We start from the raw sequence: 14,996 nt of genomic DNA on the forward strand, positions 1-14,996 counted from the left end.
TAAACCCCACCACTGTGAATCCAACCACACACACCAGCACACCAGTTTTATTTAAAACCATTAATTTTTAATGACATTATAATGAGCAGAGAGAGAAAATATATTACACTGCCCGGGTCTGCACATTCATTCTCCTTTTCCACAATCCCAAGAGGAATGATAGAAAAACGTATTCCTAGGAAAACCGCACAGAGCCACACAAACATACGTACATCTGCGCAGACAGGAATAAAAGGCTGCGAGTCGCAGCAGCAAGTCTCACTCATGCTCGCGTCCCAAGGAAATCCTGCTTTCAAACCTTGCGAGAAGTGCCATTTCAATGTGTAAGACTAAGGACTGGCATCGGATGTAGAAGTATTTTGCATCTTGTTTTATAGGAACTGTGCTGCACCACTCACCGCATGATTGACAGGAAGGAAAGCTTCTCTCTTTATGACATTTGAATCAGTCCTATTTGTCCTATTCTACAATTAAGCAAATAAAAAATAGACAACTGAAACACATGGGATAAAAATGAAAGCCTTTCAACTTTGGCTACCTGGATTAAAAGCAAGACTCCCTTGGGCAGACAGACATCAGTCATCGGCACCACACTTCTACTTATTTACAAAGCTAATCTTAACCACAGGGGAGGGCTGGTTTTTTGGATCAGGATGGGGAGAGGTCAAACAGGTCTAGGGAAAATCATATATGCAGTGAACTAGTCCAGCCTACCATGTGGAAATCAACTGTGCTCACATTTTGAAAACTTTACCAGCGCACATAGCTACGCCAATAAAATGATCTCCGGGAATGGAAGCTTAAACTAAAAGTGGTATTTATTCTTCTGAAGAATCAAACTGACATTTTCCCCATCTAGTTCCACTCCAGGAGTCCAGTGTAGGAATGCCTTATGTATGAAGTCAAAACCCAAACCGCTAAATCTGGGATCTCAAACTCAATTGCTGCAGAGCTCGTCATCTTCAACATTTTGTTTTTTATTCACATTCTCAGATCTATCGTTTATCTACTTCGCTGCATAACTTGGCCCTATAATGTACCTGTACTGAAATAAACATCCTGTGTAAAACTCCAGAATTCCTGTTTAATATATGAAAGAATTAGGTTTCATTGACTACAGAGGTTGCAAAAAAACCCAGAATGGACAAGTCGCTGCAGGAATTGAGTTAGAGACCACTGATCCAGCCCGTGTTACAAAGAGGGGTGACTACCCAGATAGTGAACCTCCAGGGTCAATCCTAACTTACAATAAGAGGCGGGCAGGATGGGTTGACTGCTCCCCGGTCCCAGTGTATTCTTCACTCAAAGGGTGTGAAAAAAAAGAGACTCTTCAGAAGCAGCAGCAGAGCCTATTTGGTCACCTGCCCACATTTCTGACTGGGACAAACCAGGAGCACCTGCCCTTCTGAGCTGGTAGTAGCCCAACTCATTCACTGCAGCAGCTCAAACATGCATATTTGTCTGCGTGTTGTTTAGATATTACGGTAGAGCAAGTTCTAAAACTTGCACCCCTAATATGTCAGCTGCTTCTCACGGTCGGTGTTTTAGCCCCGGACCTGCGACATGCGGGGTTGTGCAGTGGCAGCAGCCTCTTCGGATTAAAGCAGCAGCTGCTCTCCTGTGCCCACGCAGCCGAGCCCTCACCCTTTCAGACAACACACAGACACCAGTAGTTCACAACTGCAGACCAGAGCTCATTCACATTTGAAAGTAGAACATCTACAGACGCACACCTTTAAAAAAAAAAGTTTTCTCCTCCCAACTACCGAAGGAAAAAAAATAACCAGAAAAAAAAAATTCTACCCCCTTGTAAACATCTTGCCTCAGTGAGCCAAGCTTGAAGGAACTCTAGAGAAGGCAATCTGCTTTAATACAAAAATAGAGCTTTTATTGTTTTTATCATTTTGTACCTTTCATTGCCTGAATTTAGCTTTGCCAATCACCCCTCACACACATTCATACCCCTCTGTCACAAACCCAGCAGCCTGCTCGTCCTCCAGCCGGGCCAGTCTCAGGCTCCTGGGGTGCATCTGAGCCCTACCGTCTGCGCGGGTCAGCAGGGCCTGTGGACACCACTAGCGAGCCTCTCCCGAGACCGGCTCGATCACCAGGCCGGCCTTGCGTGTGTCTGCAGTGTTTCAGCCAAACGCACAGCCGGAGAGGACCCCAGAAATATCCCCGCCGACTGAAGGCACACAGGCCCTGTAAGGTCTGCATCCCCTCTGCCGAAGAATAATATCACAGCAGTGTCTTCTGAGCAGCCCACGGTGGGTAACAAGGCCTTCTCGCACAAACGCCAGCACAAAGCGCCAAACCCCGCTGAGGCGGCGTATTCAGAAACGAGAGATAGCAGATTTTCCGTCTGAGCGATTAAAAAATAGCCAAAAACTAAATTTCTTAGCAATAGGTTACTGTAACAGATCACTCAAGTTTTCCACACCATTATGGAAAAACTCTTAAAAAAAAGAAGGAACCTGCAACGCATTATTAGCACCAGCCCTTTCCAAGCTTGCCGAGAACGACAGTCCAGTTCCAGTGGTGCGATGCCCTTGATGAAGGCCGAGTCACAGTACGAACCAGCAGCAGCGCTGCTGGCAGGACAAGCACATAGCAGCGGTATTGAAGACTGACATCCCCCTGGCTTGGGCTGCTGACCCCTGACCCCTGGTGCAGCCCGGCACCCGGCACAGACGAGACAGCTGCGGAGATCAAGCACTCTGTTTAAATACCTTACGCACGCAAAACAGACACTTGAGGTTTTTTTAAAAAAGCCTCTGAGCTACAATGAATACAAAATAAAAACTTCAGTACACCCAATTTTCTCCCGATTCATGCCCCCTGCCCCCACCCCTGTGTCCGGCACTACCAATATGCCGCCACTCACCACACCTTCCTCCAAACTCGACTCACCGAGAGCAAACCGCCAGCGTCCGAGGACACTTCACCAGCGGTGATCAGTCATTAAAAAAATACAAAACCACTGAGTGTTACGAGGAGAAAGTGTTTTTAAAGGCAGATGACCAACTCCAGGTACCTGTACGCTTCACGATGCTGCTTCAGCTCGAACTAACGGACAGCCGCGCCAACCGGCGTTTCCCAGAACCCAAGAAAGCCGCTCTGTGGTCCAGGGCCGTGTCCCGCCTTGCGCTGTGTGGAGACTCGCTGGCGTCTGTGCTCCTGCTGGGGAGCCCATGTGACATGCGAGTGCCTCATGCAGGGGGCAGGCCAGCCAGCGACAGCAGGAACAAGGCGCTGCAGGGAGTTTGTACGAACAGCGGTGATGCCAAAGAAGAAACACCCGAGTAAAATCACTGTGCCGTTAAATCACACACACACACACGCGCCAGCACAAGGGAATGGCAAGGAACTGTCCAAAAGTACAAGAGGTAGTCTAGACAGCGAAGCAGTGCAGGGGCGGGTGAAGAAGAATGTCGGGCTCCTCTAAAGCACCATGGTCACGTCCGTCATCATCGCGGACGAGCCTGGACCAGCAGGGGCCGTGGCAGGATCACTCCTGCAGACCGCCTGCGCCTCAGCTCCACGCCCGCTTAAAAGACATCCAGTCCTTTTATTTCCCCCCAGCAGAGGAAAATTCGGATTGGGCTTTTTTTTTTTGCATTGAACATTGTAGAAAAGAATCAACGCCTGGTGTGCAGTCTTACCAAAGCTGTATCACCCTTCCCGAAAGACACCACAATACGGAAGAGGACCTATTCTCCCAGGGGCCCGCCTGCATCTGTGACAAACTGCCGAGCAATACCTCCTCAACACCCAGCAGCAAAAGCTCAAGAAACTCAACATTTTAAGACTGATTAACCTAAAGTCACTAGGTGGGTAAATGTGTGGATCAAGCATGTTCACCTGCACCCTGAAAAAAAACTGACCGCTGTACGGGCACAGGCCCCCTGCTCTCCTGCCTGCCTGTCCTCGTCCCAGAGCACTCCTCGCACGAGGACCCTGCTGAACAAATAAGTAGTTCTGGACCACGGTCCTTTTACAATTGGCAGCACTCAATGTCCCTGCAATCTTTCACCAGAATTGCCCACCTTAGGAATCGGGCATGATCTCGAATGCCCTGTACACCTCGGAAAGAAATCATCTGCCCAGCTGTGACACACCACTCTCATCTCATCACAAAACAACTCGCAGGTCCCAAGGATCTGAACCATCCAATTGAAAAACAATCTTTCTCAGTACTGAAGATCAGTTATTCCGGCATTTGCTTTTCAACACAAACTAACACTCCAGCTGGGCAGATGGGGTGACCGTGGTTGAGCCCCCCCACAGCTCGGGTAAGGCCTTCGCCAAGCAGGGGAGAGACGAGGACAGGGACTGGCCTCTCACTGCACCTCTGGGAGAAAGAACAGCACAGTTCTGAAAGAACCTAGGTGGAGGGTGAGAGAGGCAGGGCAGATGTGTAGAGTCCAGTCCGGGTTCAAAACGCTTTGTTCAAGTAAACTGTGTGTCATCGCTTGCGGTGTCAAATCCCCAACCCCTTGGCCCCTTTCCAAAGACCCCAGACGCCGGGACAGACGGGGTGCAGAAACTCCTGCCCGCTCCGCTGTGAAACCTCTGCAAGGCCAAGAGGCAGCGCGGGGTGTGTGGGGGCGTCGGGGTCGAGTTGGAAATCCAACATTGGTAGCAGCTCAGTTCTGCCAAGTAGCCATCCTGTGGGTCTGTGCCTGGGATGTCCTGATGCCAGGGCCCGGAAAAGATCGCTGGCAGCTCTCCTTCCTCACTTCTTCCTCGGGTGCTGGCGCCGAGCCTGCAGTCGCTGCCGGGCAGAGGACTTGGAGCCAGAGCCGATGGAGAAGGAGGCTCCTGGCGTGGCGCCTGCCGTAGAGAGAAGTGACAGGATGTCAAACACTAGAAACGCTCATCTTTTAACACCAGGGCTCACTAGAGCCTTCTTGGCTGCTGCAGTACTCCTGTGAAAGCACCGGAATGCCCTCTGCAACAAAAGCACACATTAAAGACTCAATTCTAGCACCTGAAAACACGGTTCATCTCGTCAGGGATGTCTATTGATTGTGAACTTGCACGATGCCTGTTGTCTGCAAATCCACAGGCAGAGCTCACAGGACGCAGGCTTCAATGCTCCGTGTGCTGGAGAGAGGCAACGGGAACTGCAGGAAGACGCACTGAGGCTGCACTTACCAAAAGGTGTGGATGTTAGGCCGCCGAAGCCTGGGGCTGGAGTGCCAGGGCTCCCAAAGGGGAGGGGTCCTCCAGTGGAGCTCTGCCCAAAAGCTGGAGTCGGAGTCCCTGGGGGAAAGACAGCACATCTTCCATCAGCCTGCAACACGGCTCCCTGTGGCCTCTCCGCCTCCTGAGCTACCACACACAGCGGCAGAGGCCGGGAGCTTGCTCTAGACCCTTACCAGTGGCTCCCCAGGACTTTCCGGTTCCAGGAGTGCAGCGAAACGGGATTGCCGAATGTGCAGAACGAAGATCAAGCTTTTTCAAACTAGCAAAAATATATGTTTCGGGTACGAACAGCATCTCCCGTGTCAGTTTTGAAGGAATGTGCCAGCGCATGTGGCGAGACGCCAGCGTGCTGGCTGTGGCCGCGCCGGCGCCCTTCACGGAGACTCTGCAGGCCAGATCAGCCTTACCGACAGCTCTCGGTAGGAAGTTCACTTCTCCCAACATCCTAAGAGCCCCGCAGAACGAGGAAACTAAAATGCACGGAAACAAAGTATGGTGTTTCCTCTGCGCCGACAGGTGACCTCGGCCGGGCCGGTCTGCAGCAGCAGCGTGGCGGGCCAGCGGAAGGGCCCTGGACAGCAGGACGGCTCTCTCCCCCGACGAAGAAGAGCGCCGTGGAGCCGACGGCTAGCGGTTCATGCCAGTCGGTGCAACGAGGGGACGCAGCCCTGCAGCCGTCCAGCCCCTCCCATCCCGCACACTTACCGCCGCCAAAATCAAAGCTCGCTTTCCCGAAGCTGATCCCTGGGGAAAACCGGAGGCCTTTTAAACAAACGCTCAGAGCTCGGCTTTTATAAAAATATTGGCATGAATACACTTGACCTGTATGTGCTCGACACGGGGCTGGAGAGCTACACACAGCGCTGCCTGAATTCAGGTTATACTGCTGCCCTTAAACACAGCAGGATCATCGTAACCGTGAAAACCTACAAAAATCCCTTAAGCGTCCTCTGGAGTAACAGACTGCACTCTTCACAAGATCTGAATGAAAATCGTTACCCCAGGCAGGATCACTTCAGTCTGGACCTGTGGCCGAGAGGCTCTTCGCTCGGGCGTACTCACCGAAGGCAGGCTTGCTGTCCTTGGCGTTGCTGGCCCCAAAACTGAAGGCCGGCGACGGGGCAGCTGGGGCGGCGAACTGCGCGCTGGACAGGCCCCCCCCGAAGCTGAAGCCCGCAATGGGCTGGGGGGTGCCCTGGCTGGCGGGGGGCGCGCTGGCCTGAGCGCCGGCTGCAGCTCCGAAGGAGAAGCTGGGGGTTGGGACGGGCAGGGGGGCAGAGGTCTGTGTGGTGGAGCCGAAGGCCGGCGCAGCAGCGGCAGCTGTCGTGGTGCCGAAGGAGAAGCCGGTGGAGCCGCTGCCGAAAGCCGGCTGGCTGGGAGTCCCGAAGGAGGGGGCAGCCGTGGTGGTGGGGCCCCCCCCAAAACTGAAGGGGGTCGCCCCTGCTGCCCCGCTGCCCCCGAAAGTGAAGGGCTTGGCCGCCGCCGCCGGCGCCGCGCTGCCGAACGTGGCCGGCCCGTCGAAGGAGGGCTTCCCGAAGGCGAAGGTGGCCTGGCTCGCGGCGGTGCCCGCGGCGGTGCTGGCGGGCGGCGCCCCGAAGCTGCCGAAGGCGCCGGCCGCGGGGGTCTGGCTGCTGGAACCCTGGCCGAAGGTGAAGGCGGCCTGCGGCGCGCTCTGAGCCGGCGCTGTGCTGGCCGCCGGCTTGCCGAACGGGAACGCCGAGCCGGAGGAGTTGAAGGCGGGGGCTGCGCTGACGACGGGCGCGGCGGCGGCGAACTGGAACGTGCCGCCGGCGGTGCTGGCCTGGGCGGCTGTGCTGCTGCTGGCTCCTGCGCCCCAGCTCCCGAAAGCAGGCTTAGCCGGCGTCTGGGTGCCAGACGCAGGGGCGGACGTGCTGGCGGAAAGCCCAGTGAAAATGGAGGCTGCGCTGGTCGCTGCGGTGGCCGAGGAGGTCGTCGCTGCGCCGCCGGTAGTCCCGACTGGCTGCCCGAACGCACTGCTCGCCGTGCTGCTCCCGAAAACCGGCTTGAACGTGGTCGCCACCGAGCTGCTTGTAACAGCTGGCGCCGGTGCCCCAAAAACAGGCTTGAAGGCGGAAAGGAGGGGCTTGGCGTTGGGTGCGGATGTGGTGGTGGTGGTGGCGAAGGAGAGGGCCGCCATGGGCTGCGCCGTGCTCGCCAGCCCGAAGGTCAGCGCGCCCGTCTGGCTACCGGAGCTTGCTGCGGGCGGCGCCACCTGGGTAGCCGAGGGCTGGCTGGCAGAGGCTGCAGGCTGGGGCGGCTGGGCCGGGGCGGGGCCGGGCTCCGTCTTCACCGGGACAGCGCCTGGGATCAAAGAAGCCAGGACTGGAGGGCTGCTCATGCTGAACGTCACCACGGGGCCCTTTGACGTCTCTGCACCAGCTGCAGGAGAGCCTGCGGAAAAAGAGAATACGGGAAAAATCAGCGAGAAAGGATTCTCAGCTCTTTGAGAATCTGAAGAGCGAGTCGCCCGACACTGCTTTGCACTTGCTCGTGTATTCGCTAAGTGGAACCCTGACAGCAGGGGGCGCTGACCTGTGCTGGGGACAGTGCTAAGTGCAGGGCTGTTCTGCATCTTCCGCAGGGACTCCAGCAGGGGGCTGGCAGCTGTGCTGGAGGCTGGAGCGACACCACTGGAGGAGGAGGAAGAGGAGGGTACGCTGGCCATGCCTGGGTTGCTGGCTGGAGCCGCGATGCTGACTGAAGGGGGTGTTGGGGCGCCGGTGGTGCTTGTGTAGAGCAACAGGCTGGCAGTGCCCAAGGGGGAGGAAGCAGACACTGCCGCCTGCGAGAACATGGGTACAGCAGGGGCTGGCGTTGTTTTCGCTGGCTCTGAAATGAGACAATCAGTGCACTCTTACTTGGCAGTTTTAACTAGCCAGGTAGTAAAGACGTCTGCCTTCACTTTTTTGCTTTCCACATAAGTAATCTGAGTTTTCTTTTGTCGTAGTTGGCTGAGCATACACAGGTATGTAGGACCGGCGTTTACACAGGCTTGAGCAGAGAAACACCTGGCAGGAGGTATTTAATGTACACAAGTACTGAGTGTAACACGCAGTTTACAGAAATAAGCTACAGATGCAAAATGGGGAACAGTGGACTAAAAGACAATACCTGTGAGAGACTTACAAGTGTGTCTTTTAGACAATTTGGGGAAGCTGAAAACAGGCATAATTAGAACGTATAGTTAAAAGTGTGAGATTTCAAGAGGGATGACATTACATTTGTGCAATACAATAGTATGTCTACATTTGAAATACTGAGTATAGTCTTAGCTGCAATGTTACAAAAAAAGATATTGCCACCCTGGACTGTTCCAGAGAAGAGGAAGGCTTAAAGGAATGTCCTACTCTTTTTAGTTTTTTAGATTGAAGTACTTAAAATACCCAAATAAAAGACAAGTCAATGAACTTCATAACCAGGCGCAAATCATGAACTAGACACAGTTGAGAACTGTGAGTAAGTGCATTTGAAAATGAAAACGGGAGGCATTTCTTTGCAGAAGAGGTTGTAGGAGTATGGGACAATCTACCCAGCCATACTGTTGAAGCTGACAGCTTCGTTCACGAAATGCGGCTGGATGAGATTTATTGGGCTAGATTACCTTGTGTGCTCATGAACTGCCAAAAACAGAGCAGTATTGATCAGCTTGTCAATTTGTTGTACAGACAAGCTAGTAGTTAATGATTCTTCAATATTCAGTGTCATACTGAGTGGCCAAAAAAAGCGAGCAACATCGCAAATCGTCTCTTGCGCATTTCCGGTAAAACATGAAAATGTGTAAAGACTGGGCCGCTGATGTACGGAAAGAGGATCAGCTCCAGTGTCCCAGACTCACCAGGTTCCTCCAGGACTTTTCTGATCCTGTGAAGAGCTGCTTTCTTCTCCGAATCCAGGTCGCTCACAGTGATCGAGTATCCCAGCTCAGGGGGCGGCGGCTGCCAAGAACACAGGCCGGACAACGTGACGGGTGTTCGTGTGAGGGCTTAGTGTTTCAACACATTTCAATCACAGCAGACCTAAGCCGCAGTTACTTTAGAGTGTGCACAGTGTAAAAAGCATAACTGTCAAATCAGTACCTAGAAAGAGGTATGGCTAATCGACTGGGGCAACGTATCAAGATGCATCAGTGTGCAAGAAGTAAAGGAACAAGAAGAGGTTAATTGCAAACTGAAATGTAGAAAGACAAGAACGGTATTTTGGCTATGGAGCGTCTTCAGGCATGTGAGGCCTTCTTCCAAACATCCGACGAGGCTTGGAGTTGAAAAAAGATGAAAGTTTCTTTGCAGCAGTGACACTTGTCACGCTGACTGACCTCTCTGCTGCAACTAGCTGGACTACAGTTCTACAGCCCAGCACTGGAACCGGGAGGAATAACTATCTTCCACAGGACAGCTGCACAACACCGAAAAGGTCTACACCGCTCTTCGATCTCTGCTTCAGGGTTCGGTGCCACGCAGATGCAGCTGGGCCGCGCTGTCGACACCTTACCAGGGTGATGCTGTCTCCCCTGCGGCTGGACACCAGCTGGATCCTGCGCTTGCGTTTGCCTTCCGCGCCCCGCGAGGCCGGTGAGGAGGGCGCCACGGGCACCGTGGGCGCCGGCGAGGGTTTCTCTGCAGCAGACGGCACAGGAACAGGGGGTGAGCGTGTCTGTTCTGCTGCGCGCTCTGGGTCTCCTGGCCCTGCTGACCTGACCCGTACTGTCATCTTGCAGCTTCTTTTCTGTGGCTGTCCACACTGCCTCACAAAGTACGGACTGTTCTTGCATCGTGCGACTCACAACTTCGATACATTCTACCGTCAGAACGCTTAGCACTGCAGCGTCGGAACTTTATCTACAATTTCAATACGTTTCATTATTCAATCACACCATTAACTTTTAAGTTGCCTTTGGAATCTTAAAAATACGGAAAACGACTGGTTATCAGCGAGAATGTGCTGAAAACCTGCCAGTGTCTACATGGGGCTGACCTGTCTCTCTGGCCTGGTCCTTCGGGGTCGTGTCCGACTTGGCTGCGGACAAGAAGGTGGACGAGAATGCCTCCTCTTCCCTGTGCAAGACAGAAATGCCGCACACAAGACCAAACGTTCAACTGACAGCATGGAACACGGGCAGCTCTCCTTTAATAGTAAAGCACAATTCTAAACCTGCTCGGTCATTCAGCTCTACCCTTCATAGCACAAGCTCTTCAGCGAATGATGTGGAACAGAGACCTGTGAGGTCGTTGTCAACTGCTGTCCACAAACAGGCCTCACAAGCACCTCATCAAAGAGCTACAGACCCAATGTCAGCAAAAGCAGCAGAAAGGCGGAACTGTGCTCAGGGTCCTGGACAAATGACTAGACTAAGGTTGCGAATTCAAACACTGCTGAGACGCTGCAGCTGTACCCTTGAACAGAGTACAAACAGCCCAGGTTGCGCCAGTAAGTGTCGGACAAAAATTAGTGATTAAGAAATTAAGCCGCTCTTGCACATAACGTGTCCTGAGCTCCTACAGGTTAGGTTTTGGATCCCTCCTAAGCTAGGTATGAGATGGTCAAAAAGTGGTTTTTACTACCTGAGCTTTTTGGTTGGTCTCTCTGGGGTCTGGGAGCGTGAGGAGCCAGGGCTGGACAAGGGGGATAGGCTGAGAGCTGGGGTCTTCTTTTGCTGAAAATACACACACAAGTCACTGAGATCCTCCTCTTTTTATGAAACCCCATGACCTGAGGGCCTCTATAACCTCATGAGGTCCATGGCCAAGGCAGTGGAGAATCCCGGCCACAGCTGAAATGTCATGAAACTCAGGGCTCAGCCAGTGATGTCTGGGTACCGGAGCAAGAAAAGCTGCTCTGAAAAAGCACATCTTTACTGCTTAAGACCCTCAGGAGCCCCAGCGGCTCCTCGTGTTGACAAGCTTTCCAAACAAGTAAAGACAGCAAAGGAACTGGACTTGGGTCCAGCTGATTTCAGTTGCTACGAGTTGTCCAAGTTTGGCAGTCAAAGATATTCGGTTAATTACGTGGGTTTGTATTGCTATAACATGAAAATGACTTTTACATTCAAATTAATTGCAAGCAAAATAATTTTGGGGAACGCCTGGAACAAGTCCTTGCGCTCTATGAAGCTCCTCTCTTATAAAAGACACACAGAATGCGGCAGCCCCAAGACAAACTAGTGGACAGTACTACTTTCTTGCAACTGCTCTTGGTATTCTGGACTCTATAGGAGCCACTCTTTCCATGAGCGATTCCGGGCAGGGCGCCTCGTACCTGCAGGTAGCCCCGCGATGAGCTGTAGGAGCTGAGGATGGGGTTGCGGGCCGAGCCCAGCACGCCGCTGGGGGCCAGGCCAGAGCTGAGGGAGCTGACCGAGGACGTGCGAGATCTCTTCATGAGGGTCTCGTCCGTGAGCAAGGCGTTCGCCCCCCGCTTCAGGGTCCCCGGCCTGCAGGGGAACGGACAGGGAGGGAAAGAGAAAGTCAGGCGTGTGGCAGCGTCCAGCCGGGGCTGACGGATCACGGCAAGGCGAGGCGGACAGGGGGCGCGAGCGGGTCTGCAGTGCAGACGCTTACTTGGGCACCAGCTGGGAGGGAACCCCGTTGGCCAGCAGTGGTTCAAAAGCCGAGTGGGCGCTCCCACTGCTGTCGTGCCTCCTGAAACACAGAGCAGAGCGCCATTACTGCGCAGAACAGGCAACAATAACGCCAAACAAAACACCTCCCAGGCACTCCACACAAGGGCATCGCAACTTGAAGACAACTGTTTACTGGTGGAGAAAATGGCCGAGACTGTTAACAATGGAATGAAAGAGGAACAGAATGAGAAACAGCAACGTGAAGAAGCTGCAGTCCTGTCAGACAGTCACAGGTGTTGACGAAATCCGCACACACCTTCTCTTGCTCTCCTGTCCCTCACTGCAGCTCCTTCCCTCCTCCTCCTCCTCCACCTCTCTCTTGCGCCCCTCCTTCAGCGCGGTCAGCACTGCTTCTTTCGAGCAGGGGTCCACCGAGGCCCCCAGCCCAGGAGCCAGCGCGGTCAGCGGAGAGGACAGCCGGTCAAACCTGCAGCCAGTCCAGAAACAGTGTGAGAAGGTGGGATGCAGCTCCTGGACCCTTCTGGACCTGGTTTGTGTGAGTTTGTGTGTTTCATGTGGGTTTCTTGCTGGTGGTGAACTGGCTTCTGGGAAAAACGGCCCTGGTGTGCATGCGAGGGGGGCAGAGTGAGCGTGCGAACGTGCATGCGAGGGGGGCAGAGCGAGCGAGCGTGCGTACGTGTGTGCGAGGGGGGCAGAGCAAGCGAGCGTGCGTACGTGTGTGCGAGGGGGGCAGAGCAAGCGAGCGTGCGAGCGTGCGTGCGAGGGGGGCAGAGCGAGCGAGCGTGTGTACGTGCGTACGTGTGTGCGAGGGGGGCAGAGCGAGCGAGCGTGCGTACGTGCGTGCGAGGGGGGCAGAGCGAGCGAGCGTGCGTACGTGTGTGCGAGGGGGGCAGAGCGAGCGAGCGTGCGTACGTGTGTGCGAGGGGGGCAGAGCGAGCGAGCGTGCGAGCGTGCGTGCGAGGGGGGCAGAGCGAGCGAGCGTGTGTACGTGCGTGCGTGCGTGCGAGGGGGGCAGAGCGAGCGAGCGTGTGTACGTGCGTGCGTGCGTGCGAGGGGGGCAGAGCGAGCGAGCGTGTGTACGTGCGTGCGTGCGTGCGAGGGGGGCAGAGCGAGCGTGCGTGCGTACGTGTGTGCGAGGGGGGCAGAGCGAGCGTGCGTGCGTACGTGTGTGCGAGGGGGGCAGAGCGAGCGTGCGTACGTGTGTGCGAGGGGGGCAGAGCGAGCGTGCGTGCGTACGTACGTGTGTGCGAGGGGGGCAGAGCGAGTGTGCGTGCGTACGTGCGTGTGTGCGAGGGGGGCAGAGCGAGCGAGCGTGCGTACGTGCGTGTGTGCGAGGGGGGCAGAGCGAGCGTGCGTGCGTGCGAGGGGGGCAGAGCGAGCGTGCGTGCGTGCGAGGGGGGCAGAGCGTGTCCTGTGGCGAAGGGGAGTACAGACAGGGAGGGACAGACCCCAGCTCCCCCGCAGCTCTGAACTGTATGGGATGACAATGGACGGAGGGCCACGATCAGGGCAGCACGTGGCAGCAGTGGCCCTGGCGCAGGAGGGGCCCATACTCACAGAGGGGAGCGGGTCCGGCTGGGTTCCGGCCGGGCGATCTTCACCGTCACGGGGCTGCGCGCCGCCGGGGAGTTGCGTGGCGTCAGGACGTTCTTCCTGCGGCAGCCGTCCCACTGCACGGGGGGCAGCGGCCCCAGCGAGGGGCAGCCCGGCTGCTGAAGGGGGTAGTGCCGCTGGGGGGTGATGCTGAAGCGGCCCGCCGCGCCCAGGCTGTCCCTGCAGCACACAGAGCGACAGACCGTCACCGGACCGCACGCAGCTCACACCTCCCGCCAGCGTCTGCGCCCGGCCCGTCCGGGTCAGCCCACTTCCTGTCCGGTCGCAGAGCCCCCCTCGGGCTCCAGCTGCCCAAACATCTCGGGGCACTTCATCGCCAGCCCTGCTGCACCAACCCGGCCCGGTCCGACAGCCGAGCCCCCCCGGAGAGGCCGGACCGCGGCGAAGCAGCAACTCCCACATTTTCAAATCTTGGAGGGAAACACCGCTGGCTTTAAACAGAGGCGAACAGACCGGCGCGGTAGCACTTAGGAATAAACCCGATTTTTTTTTATCACAGCGCCTTCTCACTCTCCGCAGTAGCAAAGCACAGAGGTTGAGCCGCTTCGCCCGGCTGGGTCTTACCCGAATGACAGTCTCCTGTTGGGGGTGTGCACGGCATGGTTGGGCCGAGCCAGTCTCTCCCGGAGCTCCCTGCTCGCCCCGCCGGCTCCGGGGCTGTCCGCCTTACTGAGGTAGCTCCCCATCAGCAGGTCCCGGGGGCTGAACGCAAACGAGCCGTTGCCGCCGCCTTCTGCCTCCTTCTGAAAGGCGCCCCGGACCTCCCAGCGCCGCTCGCCTCTGGGCGCCGCCGAATCCCCGAGCTCGCCTGTGCCGGGGCGGCCCTGGTGGCCCCGGGAGCTGACCCGGCCCGCCGAGGGCACGCCGTTCGCGGTCTTGCCCGGCAACCAGCGTCTGAGCGCCGGCGGGATGGCCAGGGCAGGCCGAGGATGAGGGCCGAGCCTGGTGTGTTGGGACGGGCCGCCGGCGTGGCAGAAGCAGGCGAGAGTGCACACTCCAAGAATGAACAAGACGTAAAGGAAAGTCGGTATGTAATAAAGAGCGAAGCAGAAAATCGCGACAGCCAGGACCGCCACAGAGATCAGCGCGATCCGCCGCTTCTCTCTGGGAGACATGGCGGCAGCGCGCCGCCGGAGGACTTTAATATCCCATAATCCTGCCGGGCGCGGGGCGCGCGGGGGGGCCGGTCTCGCCTCGGCGGCAGGAGAGGCGCCGGAGCCGGCCTGTGCCCGGCCAGGGGCTGACCTCCGTCCGCAGTCACCTAAACCGACGAAGCGGGTCTACAGTGGGTACAAAAGCGGGGTTTCACGTCGGCCGATTCACCGTCAAGTCGGTTATTTATATTGTAATTCCTCTTGAACTTTTTCCGCAGCACCATAGAAAGTGTTTTCATGTGTTCTCACTGTGTGGTGCAGCAGTACTACCACGCATGACAGAGATGCACTACAAAGCACTGTGGCAACAGCACGATTGTAGGATGCAATTCCCTGATTAGAATATCACTTTCAAGAGAATCAGGTGTGATCAGGGTGAAACTCATATTTTATGCCAGCAGTGACGAGGACACTCTAGTGTA

At 55.8% G+C, this 14,996-nt stretch overlaps 1 protein-coding gene across 1 annotated transcript; it reads right to left on the bottom strand.

The window, feature by feature from the left end:
• Positions 1 to 45: 45 nt before the first annotated feature.
• Positions 46 to 14,559, bottom strand: pom121 (POM121 transmembrane nucleoporin). Its single transcript, XM_088906902.1, has 13 exons — positions 13,985 to 14,559; positions 13,364 to 13,579; positions 12,102 to 12,272; positions 11,784 to 11,864; positions 11,482 to 11,656; positions 10,788 to 10,879; positions 10,201 to 10,280; positions 9,718 to 9,842; positions 9,065 to 9,164; positions 7,762 to 8,058; positions 6,271 to 7,620; positions 5,158 to 5,265; positions 46 to 4,833 (listed from the first exon to the last, which is right to left on the bottom strand). The coding sequence occupies exons 1-13, from the start codon at positions 14,533 to 14,535 to the stop codon at positions 4,736 to 4,738; spliced, it is 3,444 nt and encodes a 1,147-aa protein (XP_088763028.1). The 5' UTR covers positions 14,536 to 14,559; the 3' UTR covers positions 46 to 4,735.
• Positions 14,560 to 14,996: the final 437 nt, after the last annotated feature.

This window comes from Atractosteus spatula, chromosome 27 (assembly GCF_055471065.1).
Source record: "Atractosteus spatula isolate fAtrSpa1 chromosome 27, fAtrSpa1.hap1, whole genome shotgun sequence".
Classification (NCBI taxonomy): domain Eukaryota; kingdom Metazoa; phylum Chordata; class Actinopteri; order Semionotiformes; family Lepisosteidae; genus Atractosteus; species Atractosteus spatula.

Excerpts from the sequence above, each read along its gene's own strand:
- pom121 (XM_088906902.1), bottom strand. The coding sequence starts at position 14,535 with ATGTCTCCCAGAGAGAAGCGGCGGATCGCGCTGATCTCTGTGGCGGTC. Across the intron at positions 9,843-10,200 it reads GGACCAGGCCAGAGAGACAG|AGAAACCCTCGCCGGCGCCC; the intron begins GTCAGCCCCATG and ends CGTCTGCTGCAG. Across the intron at positions 7,621-7,761 it reads TAGCACTGTCCCCAGCACAG|GCTCTCCTGCAGCTGGTGCA; the intron begins GTCAGCGCCCCC and ends CTTTTTCCGCAG.